The 15369-nt window shown below is 52.6% G+C and overlaps 1 protein-coding gene and 1 long non-coding RNA gene across 3 annotated transcripts in view; one reads left to right on the top strand and one right to left on the bottom strand.

Moving 5' to 3' along the window:
• Positions 1 to 2524, top strand: part of Slc6a11 (solute carrier family 6 member 11) — a 142001-nt gene extending 139477 nt beyond the window's left edge. The window contains exons 14-15 of one of the 2 annotated variants that reach the window (XM_045133448.1): positions 252 to 419; positions 1095 to 2524. In XM_045133448.1, coding sequence (XP_044989383.1) covers positions 252 to 404 — 153 coding nt within the window. In that variant the 3' untranslated portion in view covers positions 405 to 419; positions 1095 to 2524. Of the gene's footprint in view, positions 1 to 251 lie in introns of both variants that reach the window. The other variant, XM_004651601.2, reaches the window with a different exon arrangement.
• LOC123454676 overlaps positions 2476 to 15369 on the bottom strand; it is a 41772-nt gene continuing 28878 nt past the window's right edge. Inside the window, exons 2-4 of the long non-coding RNA XR_006633435.1 lie at positions 5050 to 5181; positions 4389 to 4621; positions 2476 to 2777 (exon numbers count right to left, since the gene is read on the bottom strand). This is a non-coding gene — a long non-coding RNA (uncharacterized LOC123454676). The remainder of the gene's footprint in view (positions 2778 to 4388; positions 4622 to 5049; positions 5182 to 15369) is intronic.

Raw genomic sequence — 15369 nt, 5'->3', positions numbered from 1 at the left:
TCATAGAAGCCAAACACTTCCCTGTCTCCTTACTCCTGGCACTAGACCCCCCCCCCCCGTCCCTTTTCACTGTAAGAAACTGAGGCCCAAGGAAGCGAATATATCATCTCCAATGGAAACATGGCAGAGACAGGGTCTGGCCCTCGGTCCGATGGCTCCATGTCACCAAGCTGTCACCTGTGTCGTCGAGGCTAGCTCCAGGCTCCGGTGGCCTCACTCACACAGCCTTTCCCCTCCTTTCGACCATCTAGAGACTCCAGAAGTTGACAGAGCCCAGCGCTGACCTGAAGATGCGGGGCAAGCTTGGGGCGGGCCCGCGGACGGTGACCATGAATGACTGTGAGGCCAAGGTCAGAAGTGACGGCACCATCTCCGCCATCACAGAGAAGGAGACACACTTCTGAGCTCGCACTAGTCACGTGGGTTTTCCTCCGCCTTCCTTCCCCATGTGTAAATGAATTCCCCCCCCCACCCACAAAAAAAAAAAACCGTGTACTTTGCCTAATGGTAGGGCTTGCTCCTCTGCACAGGATGTATTAACAAGTTAATCCCAGTGACCACCGTGTGCCCTGTCCCCTCGCCCTGCCCCTGTGATCATGGATGTATCCGCCTCACTGAGATAATTCTGTACAGTGACTAGCACCTGGCCCAGGGCGGCTTAACCTATGTTTTCTAAGGGTTCCTGTAATATACTGTAAAACTTTTATACTTGGTCTGTGGGCAAGTGGGCTGGGGGAAGCGCGTTTGTCCTCATCAGTCTGTCTGCCAGTCTGTCCTGGCTTCACCCCTGGCTGCCTTCCTCCATGCTCCAAGGGCCTTTCTTTTTTTTCTTTTCTTTTTCTTTTCCTTGTGGGTCTTACCTTTTCCAGTGACAGAGCCTTTGCCCGCAAATGCATGGCAGCCAAGAGAAAGTCCCACTGAACTGTGAACTCCCAGGTTGGAGACGCCCGGGAGCCGGTGACCCATCCCCTCACTGGCCAGGGCCACTCCTTCCCTGCCGAGGCCTCAGTTTCCTTGTCTCCCAACTTGAGGGAGGGGATGGACTCCCACCCGCGCCCTCCTCCTGGTTCTCAACCTGCCTTGCTGCCTTGCAGGGTTGCCTTGGACCTAGGCTCCTTCCAGAGACCTGGCCGCCGTCGCCTCTGTCTCCACCTGCTTATTTAAAATCAGATCTATTGTGGACCGACATGGCGGTGGAACACAATTTCCCCACAACTCTACTTTTATCTCCGCTCCAGTCCCTGGAGACCGGCCCGTCCTCAGCTTCCATGGCAGACACTCTGCCATCTGTCCACCCATCCAGCTCTGTCTCTCTCCTTCCTGGGCAGGGTGAGTCCTCACAGCTGCCCTGGCCAGGATCAGTGGCTTAGGACCTATGGCTGTCCCCCATGGGGGAGCTACAGTGAGGCCTGGGGCTGGTTGGCACCTAAGGCCCCTTCTGTGTCCGTTGCTCAGTACTGTTCCCTGCCCTCCTCCCTTGTGTGGGAGGGACTTTCATTCCAGAGCATTCTACCTGTCTTGTCACTGGGGCATAAGGAGTCAGCTCCTGCCAGAGGAGATAATGAGGCACCCACCCTGAGGACTCCTACCTGGTGCAGAGGTGCAGAGCACATGGGGGATCCCTGGGTGGGGGAGGCTGGCGCTGCACCCTCCCACCTGGCCTCAGGCCCCCTCCCGTGGGGGGTTTTCCAGCTGTCTTGGCTCCTGAGCCCCTGGAGGGTGTGGGAGGGGCAAGTTTTTCCTCCTTCTTTCGGCTCCAAGTTTCACTGGGTGGAAAGGCTCTCTCTCTCTCTCTCTCTCTCTCTCCCCCACTAAGGCCCCAGTGTCCCATCAGGACCTGTGGGCTCCATTGATCCCAAAGCTTCCCACCTCCCAGCTGCCTTTCTGAGTTGGCTCAGCTGCATACCCACACCTCCTAGCAGGTTGGCCATTTCTCCAGGAGTCCCTGTTACGCCCACGTGTAGCCTAGGCCTCTAGGCCTACCCAGCTGCTCACAGACAGGTTATGTGCTTCTCTTGGGAAGGCCAGTGTCACCCTGAAAACTCCCCCATGGGGTTAGTCCTGACTCCTCACTCCCCACCCGCCCCGATGAGGGAGGCCGCCCACTGCTGCTACTGGTTCTCAGCACCACCGCTTTCATGATGGACGGGTCCCCAGGGTCTGTCATCATGAATGCGCATGTTGTACATGTGACCCTTAACACCTGACACTCGTTAACACGACTTGTGGGGCAGGGCAGAGGGAGGCTTGTGTTTTTTGGTTTTTTTTTTGTGATTTCCTACTAGTATTTGGGTAACTGTAGTGGGGGGAGGGCAGTGAGGGGGCCAGGGACATGTCACCGTGATGACTTTTTTTGATATTCATTAGAAATGATACATCCTTTCTGAGATATTTACAGCATTATTAAAAAATGGAAAAAGGTCGTGCTGTTTTTTTCATAATGAACATTTTTATTGAGGACCCAAAGGGCTCAAGATTGTCTGCTAACTCGTTTTTAAAAATTAAAGATGTGAACAAACTCTCACATGGTGGTTCTTAGCAGGCAGTATTCGTTGGGGTTTCTTGCCGGGGCCCCCACAGTGTACCTGCATATCCGTCTGAGTTCCGTGGTGAGAGGTCGCATTGCAGATGACAGTACATTAAAAGAGGTGTAGCTTCATTTCTTTCACACATTCTCCAATTGTATAGCACATGTCAGCTGCCTCGCCAATGTCTCCTGAAAACTGGATGCTCTAGACTTCTCTCTGTCATCCTCTGTGAAATAGCCATTCATTTGCCTATTTTATAGATAGGAAAAACGGAGACACCAAGAAGTCAATTGCCTGTAGTGACCCGACCAGTAAACCACCACACCTCTCCCCTCTACCATCTTCCCTCTGCATGTCTGAACATATACTGTGCTTATCAGCCGTCATCAGCAACACATGGAGTCTGCCACAGAAATGTGGTTCTTCTTCCTTCCCAGGAAACTTGATTTTTCAGACCTTTGAATCTACACGTTTGGTTTTATGAGGATTTTGCCAGGTACAGGCAGCTATGAGTGCTAGTGACCCCTGCTGGCCATGTGTGGTTCTGCAGCCTAGCTCTATCAGACATTGCAAATAACCAGAGTGGGAGGGGGAGACAGCTTTGGAAGTGAGTCCAAGGTCCACGACAGTCCTGAAAGGGTTTCCTGTAGGATGATGGAGGCAACCAAACACCAAGGAACAGGCGCTCGCCAAGAGCTGCAATAGTTAACGCTAAATCTTCCCATCCACCCAGGCCTTTACTGAACTCCTACCAGGTTCCATGCCTGGACCCAGGACTAGGATACGCAGTCAGGTGAGACCACCTCTTTTCTTAAATGTTCTGCTCTTCCTAGTCAAGAGGAAAGACAGCCACAGCCGTGTGCAGAGGGGTAGGAGCCGCTCTGTCTCCCCGGCCCCAGCCTCCTGGAGCAGTTCTCTGCCTTCTTTGAGCCTCAACTTAGCCTTATGGAGAATGGTGAAGCAATGAGAACCAGACCGGAAGTGCACCTGGCCCAGGAAATCCCTAGTGCTGCCATAGAGCTGCTTCCCCCTCACAGTCCCCCCGACCATCTCACGCAGTCAGCAAGCAGTGAGCCCTCAGCTCAGGCAGCTGTGTTGCTCAGCTAGCATCCCTGCCTCTCCCTGTTGAGGAAGGTCCACTCTGTAGGGGAACACTGAACGCTGGGAGAAGCAACACAGATGCCACTCTCAGAACACCCAGGCTAGCCAAGAACCCGGAGCCACGTCCGAGAAGCTGCAGGCCCAAGCGTGCCAGGCATAGAGTGCTCAAGCGGTGCCCAGGACCAGGGATAAGAGCCTGTTACTAACCCTACTGCGTCCAGGCCCCTGCCCGCACGGCCTCATCCAGAGCCTCACCACAGCTCTCAGGGTAAGTATGGCAACTCCTTCGCCCATGCAGAAGACAAAAGGTAGAAACTATGAACTGAACCGGTTGGTCAAAGACACACCACTCCTAGCAGATGGAGGGCGGGGGGGGGGGGGCTCAGATCACAGTCTTCCTGGCCTTGAGTACAGAGCCAAGATACCCAGCTGTTCACCCAAGGATGCAGGGTTTGCTGCACCCGGAGTGGATGGGGAAATATCCATCAAGGCCCGGGGGGTTGCCGGAGCAAAAAGAAGACACCAAGACTTTTCTTGTCCCTGGACTGCTTTCACAGCTTCCACGAGGCCACAACAGGCTCTCCCCAGCGTCTCTGGCACAATAAGGGGTCACTGATGCCATGCTTACAGAGGATGGCACCTGGTCCACAGGAAGGGGCTTTGATGAGCCAACACCCAGTTTGCCAACCCACTGTCCTTTGTGCAGGTTGCTATGAGCTTTGCCTCCACTGTGTTCATTTTATTCTGAGGGGGTCTCACCTGAGAGAGGCAGTCAGTATCCAAGGTCTCGGAGTTGGAGAGGCAGGGTTGGCAACCCTATGAGTGTCCAGCACCAAGCTAGTGTGCTGTGCCCAGAATGTCTGTGTGAGTTGATCTTTCCAAAGAAGCAGAGCCACAGGACAGAGACATACAGGAGTCTATTATTATGAGTGCTGGCTCCTGTGGTAATGGAGGTGAGGAGATCCCAATCTATAAGTTGGAGACCAGGTGACCTGTTGGTAGCGGGTGGGGAGAAGATGATCACTTGGACCAAGCAAGAGAGTGCATAAGCCCAACCTCCTCCACCTTGTTTTTCTCCCCCAGGCCCTCTGCAGAATGGAGGGTGCCAACTACATAGACGAGGGCCAACTTCTTTACTCACTCGTTGGGTTCACACAGGAGTCACTTCCAGAACCACCACTATAGACACAGCTGGAGGCAATGTTTATCCAGCTACTTGGGCACGCCATAGCCCAGTCAAGTTACACATAAGATGACTATAATGCCACCTTTGGGAGCCACTGACTGCTGCCGCTGTCACCAGCACCACCAGCTGCCGCAAGGTCATGGACGGGTAGGAACATAGATGGAGGAGGACATGGGGGAAGGCCCGACGGTCTTCTGCATCCCTTAAACCATCTGGTAACAAAAAGTCAGGCACCTTTTCCAGAAGCTTCCATATTTCCAGAGATGATAGAAGGCTGCTGGTCCTCACTGAGAGGGGCAGGGGGGAGGTTTGGGGGTTTGGTGAAAAGCATTGAGGTTGGAAGATGCCACCAGAGCCTCTGGAAACCTGGAAGAAAAAAAAAAAAAACAAACATTAAAGGGTTTTTGGAAGCAGTAAAACCTCCTGTAACCGAGAGTGAATGGTGAGGCCATTTGAAAGTTAGGAGGGATACAAAGGCTATTAGGAGAAAGGAGGGATGGCTGGGGAACATTTAGGAGCTGCTAAGGGCTTGCAGTCGTACAAGTCAGGGTTTGAGGTCATTGTTGGGGACATTGTAGCCATCCACAGATCTAACAGGGACACAGGCGGGCCTTGTACAGGTCCCAATCTCTCAGGAGCATGCCTGGAGGAAGAGGAGGAAGTAGGAGGGAGCTCGGGACACTTTTAGAGGCCTGAAGGCATCAGGGCGACTGGAACAGGCATGAATAATGGGGCATGTCAATTACCTTCTTGTTGCCGGAACAAAACACACAGCTAAAAGTTTATGGGCGAGAAGGGTTCATTTCCAGCTTACAGTTTCAAGGGGGAAAATCACGGTGGGAAAGTATGGTAGGAGCAGACAGCCAGGGATCACATTTCGTCACATCAATAGAGAGGAAGCTGTAAGAGTGATTGGGGCTGGGATATAACACCCCCAAGACCTGCCTTCAATAGCATGCCTCCTCTAGCAAGACCCCACCTCCCAAAAGCTCCACCAGCTGGATTAATCATGAAGTTTTCATAACAAACACATGATGCTTATGGGGGACATCTTACATTCAAACCCACTACCCAGGTTGAGGACCTCTTTGGCAGAAATGTACAACCCAGACAGTACGAGAGGCGATGAGTGATTTGGTGTGGGCTGAAAACTCCAAAACTTTTCCTAGGCTGGTGCGGGCATGGCTTTCATTTTTTAGTTTTTTGGGTAGGGTTTCACTCTAGCCCAGGCTGACCTGGAATTCACTATGGAGTCTCAGGCTGGCCTTGAACTCACAGTGATCCTCCTACCTCTGCCTCCCAAGTGCTGGGACTCAAAGGTGCGCCACCACATGGGGGCAGGCCTGGTTTTCCTGAAATTCCTTGCTTGGGTCCAGCCAACCGGTGGGTTTTGTCCATTTGCCTCGTTCCCATGTTGCTTGGTCCAGAGGAAGGATGTGCGCATGGCTGCGTCTGAGAGGAGCTGGGCGTCGCGAGGGGAAGATTGGGGGACAGCCTCAATCTCAGCGACCCTGGCCAGGCCATGGGCAGAGGGACAAGAAATTAGAGGGGAGGTGAAGGTCATGTTAGGATCGCTTGCTTGCTGAATGCCGGGCACCTGGGATAAAGCCAGGTATTGTCCAAATGCCTCCAACCAACGCTGCGCTGTGACTTATTTCCATTCAACAGCTGTGTACAGCCCGGAGAGGCAGGTCGAGAGCTAGCCCAGCACCACACAGTGGAGCTAGGATTCAACACCACTGGCTTAGCTAACCTGGAGTCCCTCCCTTTCTCCTCACAGAAGGCGTAGCTGTGAACTCGAACCCTTCTCCCCTGAGTGCCCAAAGGAGCTCAGACAGGCAGGTGGCGGTAAACCGACCACCAGGGGGCGCTGCCACTAAACCCAAGTCAGTGAGGAGCTGGGGCCCCGAACTCTGTTCCAATGTTCTGACTCCAGTGTTCCCAGCTCCCACCAGGATGTCCAAGTAGGGGAGCAGTAAGCCTTCCCTTGACATAAAAGTGAAGGTAACTCATCCTTGTGCTGCCCTGCACCCTACCCGACAGCCTGTGACACTCTCAATTCCCTCGCCTCTGACTGTGTGTGACACTGGGCAAGTGACTTCCCCTTTCTGATTTCAGTCCCGTCATCCGTGCAAATGGACGGGGGCACTGAGGCTTACACGGGATGTTGTGTCCACCCACAAGAACAGGCTGTTAGCAATCCTGTCTGCACAGAATTATTGTGACTTGGACAAAGTCCCTTTGCTTCTCTGGGCTTTGGTCTCCTCGTCTGTAAAGCAAAGCCAATCCCAGGCGCTCTCCCTTGTTCTGAGAATTCGGTGAGATAGTGGCAGTTTGGCAAAAGGCTACAGGTGAGCATGCGGGGTGGCTGTGGAAAACAGCGTCCAAAGCTTTGAGTGCGGAGGCTGCATGGTGGCTGCAGGAGCTAGGCTGGCCTGTTGTGCCCGACTCCCTGCCTCCAGCAACGACAGTGCAGGCTCCTAACGGGTCCTGCCCCACACTTACCCTGCCCTGCCCTGCTCCACCTGCACCTGAATCTGCATCCGTCTGGACACAGGGACCATGGAGAACAGAACAGGAAACTAAAGCCCGACACCAAATGAGGGTGATCATCGTTTTCGGAGAGAAGATTTGGGCTGATTTTTCTCCACCACCCCCCTCTTTTCTGCACCATCTAATTATTTTTTAAACAAACTGCATCTATTGGTTTTATTTTCCAAGACCGCAAAATCAACGATGCTATTTTTGAAAATTCTCTCTTGGCCACCAAGAGGTTGGTTACAAATGCAGATTCCAAGGGGAAGAAAAATGACAATCTGACAATCATGTGGTTTGGAAGTGATGGCGAGAGGGAGTGGGGAAAGAGCCAGGAGGGTGCTGCCGTGCCCAGCAAACTTTCCAGCAGCCCTCAGGTTCCAACCTCCCTCGAGATGCTGAGAGAGAGAGAACAAAATAAGCAGGTACACCCCCTCCTGCAGGCCACAAGCAGGATGGCCCCTCATAAATGGTGACAACATTTATGGGCATTTCAGCAGCATAAACAGACGTGGAAGAAGCCCCTTATCTGAAGTTGAGAACGGCTCCACCTTTTGTGTCATGGGCAAATGATGCGGACATTCATTCCCTCACGTGGGCTGAAGATGCTGGGGAAGTCAAACGGTTGACAGAAACGGGGGTCCGCACTTACGTTGCTGACTGCACTCCTCTGACTCCTCTGGGAGATTTCTGGGCATGTCAAATTCCATCTCACTTTTTAAAAAATATATATATTTATTTATTAGAGAGCATGGGCACGCCAGGGCCTCCAGCCACTGCAAACGAACTCTAAACGCATGCACCACCTTGTGCATCTGGCTTACATGGGTCCTGGGGAATCGAGCCAGGATCCTTTGGCTTTGCAGGCAAATGCCTTAACCGCTAAGCCATCTCACTGAGGCCCTGCCCAGTCTGTTCTTCCTCTCTGTAAATGAGACCACCATCCAACCACTGCCTTCATCCAACAAATGTCAGTTTTTGTGTTACAACCTTGACCTTGGGTAGAGACAAGGCAATGAACAGGGAACCAAGTAAACAGTATGGCAGAAATTACCTTGATGTTGCGGTGCCCACCTTTAATCTCAGCACTCAGGAGGCAGAGGCAGGAGGAATGCTGTGAGTTCAAGGCCACCCCGAGACTACACGGTGAATTCCAGGTCAGCCTGGGCCAGAATGGGACCCTACCTCAAAAGAAAATGTGGGGGGGGATGGCTTAGCAGTTAATGAGCTTCCTTGCAAAGCCAAAGGACCCAGGTTCAATTCCCCAGGACCCAAGTTAGCCAGATGCACAAGGGAGCACATGTGTCTGGAATTCTTTTGCAGTGTCTGGAGGCCCTGGCCTGCCCATTCTCACTCTCGCTCGCTCTGCTCTCTCTCTCTCTCTCCCTCCCTCTTTCTCTGACTGTAATAAATAAATAAATAATAAAATAACTTTTTAAAAAAAGAAATTACTTTGATGACAGTTAGGGAGGTGGTTCAGTGGGCAAAGCTCTTGCCTCGAAAGCCTGATGACCTGAGTTCAGAGCCCCAGCATTCACATAAAACGATGGGCATAGGCACATACCTGCACAGGAAACGGAGTCAGGAGAAGCTCTTTATTGGTAGCTTATCTAGCTAAATCTGGTGATCTTTAGGTTCAGTGACAAACTGTCTCAACAACATAAGGCAGAGAGCCACTGAGGAAGACATCTGATGGGGACCTCTGATGTACACATGCACACATGCACCTGTACACACATGTGCACCAACACCCATACAAACACACATGCATTACACATGGACAAGAATACCACACAGGTACACATACAAAAATTAAATAAATTGGGCTGGAGAGATGGCTTAGTTAAGGCACTTGCCTGCAAAGCCAAAGGACCCAGGTTCGATTCCCCAGGACCCATAGAAGCAGAGACATAAAGGTGGTGAGTACGTCTGAAGTTCATTTGCAATGGCTGGAGGCCCTGGGGCACCCATTCTCTCTCCCTCTCCCTCTCCCTCTCCCTCTCTCTCTCTCTCTCTCTCTCTCTCTCTCTCTCTCTCTCTCTCTCTTTCTCTCTCAAATAAATAAATACTTTTTTTTTAAAAAAAAAGTAAATTTGAGGTGGGCGAAAAGGAATGTATATAAGAAGGACTGAGGAGCACAGAAGAAGTGGTTGTGATTTTAAATAGACCAGCCAGGGACAGACTCGCTGAGGAAGAAGCAAGAGCAGGAGCCTGTGGCTGTATGGAAGCAGGAAGGCAGCATGTGCAAGGGCCCTGGGGTGGGAGCCTTCGTACCTGGCAACTAGGAGGCTGAGGAAGCTGAAATAAAATGCACCAAGGATGCGAGGTGAAGAAGCCAGGGACCACAGGAGGGTCTGAACAGAAAACACACGAGCTGGCCTCTGTCTGAATAAGACCTTCCAGCTGTTGGAGGTTGGAGGGGGGCGCTCAGAGGAGGAGGCTGCTGGAATCAGGACAGAAATGATGGAGTCTGCATCAGGGAGAGTGGAGAGGGGATGTGGCTGAAAGGTAGACGGAAGATTCCCTGATGGATAGGAAGTGGGCTACAGAGAGCAAATCGCAGACCCCATACTCCATCAGGTAGAGAGTCTCTCTCAAACCCACTCATTTCCCCCACCTTCATCTGTAGAGGCCTTGGAGCACCCATCACATCCTGGGCCACTGAGCCTGACCCTCCTGGCCCATCTGCCCTGTGCACCTAGGCGTAAATGGTACGTGTTCCTCACCTCCCTTCTGCCTGAGTTTTCAGCCACAAGGAAACCCATGTGAGACGGGGCAGTGCTGCCAACCGAAGACACCACTGTCCTCCCCAGACACATCACACCCACCGCCAGGGCCAGCTCGTGCCGTCGCAAAGGCGACCATGGCAATGGTGGGGCCCAGGGAGAAGTTCATGGCTCAGTCACTGCACGTGTGCAGATCTGACTTTGACCTTGAGCAAGTCCTCTCACCTTCTCAAGCCACGCTTCACCCCATCTACAAATCGGTACCATTCATTCTAACAACTTACATTTTTGCAAGACTTGGTGGGGGGATCCTGTCAAGGGTGGTGGCTTATGTCAATCAAAGGCAACGTCTGCTGATGAGCCCCGGTAAACGACAGGCCCAGCTTTGGAGTTGGACTGGATCACATTCCAACTCAGTGACCTCAGACAGATGCCCGTCTCCCTCACCTCCACCTGCTCCCCTGCAAAAGGGTACCCACGTCTCACAAAGCAGCTGTCCTTGTGGCCCATGCACAGCAGGAGCTCCAACAAGGTGTCCAAGAGCCTGGACTCCACCCTGGATCAGCTGGACCCACGACCCCCACACCCACCTCCCAAGGAAGCTTCAGCCCAGATGGGGCCTCTTCAAGGTTTTTATTTATTTTTCACTTTTTTTTTTTTTAATAATCTCCAAGCCCCCAGTGGGCTCTGCAGCACGGCTGTGGTTCTCGGCAGCAGCCCCGCGTGTGGGACAAAGAGCTGTTGTCGCCACGAATCTAAAATTGCCTCCCTCTGATTGCTGCTATACAAACCCAGGCTGCTCGCTTCCCCCATCCAGTTGGGTCTATTTCAAGAACACGCTGATGAGCGCTGATTGTGCTTTGATTACGGAGAGCAAGCGCCTCACCCAGCCCCCTCCCCATACCCCACGGGGAGTTGCATGGGCTTGCTTTGCCACCAAGGCCCATTGCCACCAAGGGCCACCGGACCCTGTTACAGCAACTGGGTCGGGTGACTTACCCCGCCTCTACCTCCCTAACCTCCCAGGATACTTTGGCTGGGTCATTTCCTGTCACTTGTCTGGGATTCAGGAAAGTGGGGAAACAAAGCCTCCAAGGAATGCGGCTCAAATGGTGGCCTTTAGAGCCTTACTGGGCCATCATTGGGGGAAGTGGCTCTTCCATATTCCCTGTCTGTCACATGTGTGCCTGGGCACAAATGGATAACCACTCCGACCCACCTGCAGACCATGAAGGCACCTTGCTAGGCCGGAGGCCGCTGTGGCATGATGGGATGGAAATTCAACATTTCACCTTTCCTCTACTGAGCACATTGTCACATATCCGCATTGCAAATGTTTGAAGAAACCTTGTTGTGTCCGTGTTGTAGGTGAGGAAACTGAGGTGGATTGGGGTGGTTTCAGGACACCCCACCTCAATCTACTGCTTCTGATTAGGTACTCTGGCTCTTGGAACCACCTAGAATCATGATTATTTATTTATTTATTTGACAGAGAAGGAGGGAAAGAGAGAGGGTGAATGGGCACACCAGGGCCTCCAGCCACTTCAAACGAATTCCAAACGCATGTGCCCCCTTATGCATCTGGCTAGCGTGGGTCCTGGTTAATCGAACCAGGGTCCTTTGGCTTTGTAGGCAAATGTCTTAACCACTAAGCCATTCCTCCAGCCCTAGAAGCATGATTTTTTTGAAAAGCAGATTCTAGCCGGGCGTGGTGGCGCACGACTTTAATCCCAGCACTCAGGAGGCAGAGGTAGGAGGATTGCCATGAGTTTGAGGTCATCCTGAGACTGCATAGTGATTTCTAGGTCAGCCTGGGATAAAGTGAGACTTTACCTTGAAACACCAAAAAAAAAAAAAAAAAAAAAACCAGATTCTAGATTCCTTCCTTGGGGACCTGGAATCACTAGGTCTGGGCTGAGGCTAAGATCAGCACCAGTCATGTGACAGAGAATCAGATTGGTGGCTTCCTCTGACTTGCAATTATGTCACCCAAGCAAGAAAATAACCATCAGTTAATCCTACCCAACTGCCTCCATCCTACTTACCCCTGCTGTCCCCCCACACAAGTCCCCACCAAGACCTCAGCTTGTCCCCTAGACTCACTGGTACCACTATGTAGGCTTTGGTCAATTTTATACCCAGCAGATAGAAGGGTCTTCTTGAAACATCAAGCAAAATGCCAAGTCTCCCTTGCTCCCAGCTTAAAACTACCAATGGCTGCCCTCATTGCTCTAAGGCTAAAAATAACTTGACTCTGACTGTCAAGGCTTTGTGAACACTGGCCTCTGCCCCTTCCCTAGCTTCCTTTGATACCCCCAACTCCTTCTTTGTAGGCCTCATGGGTGTGCCAGAATGTGTGCATGCACACACGCTTTCATCTTCTCAAGGACAGACCCAAGGAAGGGTGGTTAGTTGCAAAGTTCATGACCAAGAGCACAGGGTCTGGAGACACATAGAGCTGGGTTCAAATCCTGGCTCTGGCACATCCTGGCTGGGTCACCCTGGGCAAGTATAATTAGTTATTTTCCTTTTTGCTGTGACAAAGTACCTGACAAGATGCAACTTAAGGAAGGAAACGTTTTTGGGGGCTTGTAGTTCAGGCACCTGCAGTCCATTGTGGTGGGGAGGGCATGGAGATTCGGTCCGCAATGAATGTTGGTGCTCAACCTGTTTTCTTGCTTTTATACAGCTGAGGACTGTAGCCCATGAAATGGCGCCATCCACATTTAGGTGGGTCCCCTCTCCTCTGTTAACCTCACCTAGAGACTCCATCACACACACACCCAGGGGGGTGTCTTCTAGGGGATTCTAGACCTTGTCAAGTTGAACATTACAGCAAGTCACCAACCTCTCTGGACCTCAGTTCCTGTTTCTCGGGATTCTGGAAAATACTTCAGGAGCAAATGCATACAGGGTGCTTCGCATCCAACCACATGATCAGAGCCTGGCTTTGTTCCAGGCCTCACATCTGACGTGTGGAGAGGCCGTCTGAGCCATTCTCGGGACTTTCTAGATGGCCGCTGGGAAGAGGGGCTCCAAGATCAGGAGCTCTAAACACCACCATCTTTATCACCTTCCTAGTCACTGGGCCAGGTGTGCTGATGTCCTGCCGTGCCACACACAGAACCCAATGCTCAGACAGGCAGACCAGGTCTCATGGCATGTCCGGCAAGGCCAGGGCGGAACCTTTCCATTACCTGGCATGGAGCCTCAGATTTGAGGTCAGCGCACTGTCTGAAGCCTATGCCTGGAATGTGACAGATATGCAGGCAGTTTGCCCAGATTCCTGGATTCTGCAGCCCCCCATGCCCCTGTTGCTAGGCAACAACAGCTGCTCACTGCTGAGGGCACCAGCAGAGGGTGGGCTATGGGAGGCTGCAGCGGCTGGCTCTGCCCTTCACAACGAAGCCCGGGTAAGCTGTCCCTAGGTCAGGCGCGCTGAGAACTGGAGCCCCCCATGATGAACAGGAACTCGCCCAAGGTCACCAGAGATGTGAGTAAATACATCCTAACTCCACAGTGTCAGAGCTTTTAGGATCCTGAGGAAAAAAATCACCTGGCACAGAGCATTCCTGCCAGAACCCTTATTTCTGGAGCCCAGCAGCCATCACTAAGTACCAACCACGCTCCTTCATGCCCACTCAAGCCAGTCACGGCCTCAGAATCTCAGCACAGAGGTTCGGCAGCTGCAACGATGGACCAGGTAGCATTGCTGCGTGACTGTGGGCAAAAACCCGTGCGCTTCCCTGAATGTGACCATACATGAGCAGACAGGGCTTGATGGCAACAAGCCTTCAATGTGAAAATTAAATGTGTATGTGAAAGAGAGAGAGAAAAAAAAGGGGTGGGGGAAAACACTCCTGCATCCCAGGCAGAGTGGCCAGAGGCTCTATGCCTGGAATAGAGGTTTGCCAGCCAGCAGTGGTTTTAGCTGTGAGGGGTTGACAGGATTTCAGACGTGGTGGAGGAAGAAGGAAAGTGGGGTGGCCCACGGGGTGGGAAGGGATCAGGCTGGAGGCGGGATGGTTGCCTGGCAACCACTGGGGTCTACTGATGTTAATTGCAGGGAGGCTTGGACCCAGCAGCCTTCTCTTGCCCTCCTCTTTCTTCTCTTTCTCTTATGTTCTCCTGGTTCAGACCCTGTCCCAGCTCCACCTCCCATCATGGCTTCTGGGGGGCACTGGCAAGAGCACTCCTGACATACACACTCCATTAGTGAGCTGGCTCAGCCCCACACACATCACGGTCGGTGTGTGGCCTTGGCAGGCAGCTGGCCTCTGTCCTCTGATCCTGGGTAGGACAGTGCGCACCATCTCACCACCAGCTCCTCCCAATGGACCCTGCAGGCTCCTTCCTTAGCCGCCCTCAGCACAGGATGTGGGGCCTCCTCACACTCATCAGTGCCACCCAGCCAGCCAGGGCTCCCTGGGGGAGCGGCCTCAGCTTGGGGGGTATGGTTCTGTTCTGCTCACCTAGGAGTGAGGCTGGGCAGGTGCTCACTGCAGGTGGCTGGGAGAGGCTGCCATGGTCCGGGAGGAAGGGCAGAAGTGGGGGAGAATCTCAACTGAAGTGCAGACGGGCAGCTAGGAGAGAGAGTGAGTGATCGCGGGAAAGGAGAGGAGGGGCTCAGGGAGATGGGCAGGACGTCGGGGGAGCTGGGATGTGTCTCAGGAAAGTTGATTTCTGGGGCTGGAAAGAAGGTGTAGCTGTAAAGGCGCTTGCCTGTGTGAAGGCTAAGGAGCCAGGTTTGACTCTCCAGATCCCACATAAGCCAGATGCACATGGTGGTGCACGTGTCAAGTTCATTTGCGGTGGCCAGAGGATGTGGCATACTGTTTCTTTCTCTCTCTTTCTCTACTTCTCTCTCTCTCTCAAATAAGTAATAAAGTATTTTTAATTTTTTTAAAAAGAGTTGCTTTCTGCCTCAAGCAACATGAAGTCAGTCAGTTCAGCAATGTATTAAAGGCCTAGTCTATGCCAGACCCACAGATGTCACCAACAGCCCCTCATTCCTGACACACAAGGGCGCTGTGGGAAATGAGAACAGAGCCCTGGGTCTCAGGGCTAAGCCCTCAAACCAGCTGCAGAAATGGCTGCTCTCTGCTCTCTGGATGTGGCTCAGGCAGGCTGTCATCTGAGGCCACCTTGGGAGCTGAGCCTGAATCATTTCCAGGGGCCTAGAGCCTGAGGACACACATATTTCCTGGGTTCTAGGACATCTGCCATTGTGTCCTCAGCCCTGGGAACTGAACCCCAGGAGGACAGAGAAACAACCTGTTTCTAGGACCCTCTT

The sequence above is a fragment of the Jaculus jaculus genome, chromosome 14 (genome assembly GCF_020740685.1).
Source record: "Jaculus jaculus isolate mJacJac1 chromosome 14, mJacJac1.mat.Y.cur, whole genome shotgun sequence".
NCBI lineage: Eukaryota > Metazoa > Chordata > Mammalia > Rodentia > Dipodidae > Jaculus > Jaculus jaculus.
The sequence above is the reverse complement of the archived record's forward strand: the minus strand, read 5'-3'. Positions and strand labels throughout refer to the sequence as shown.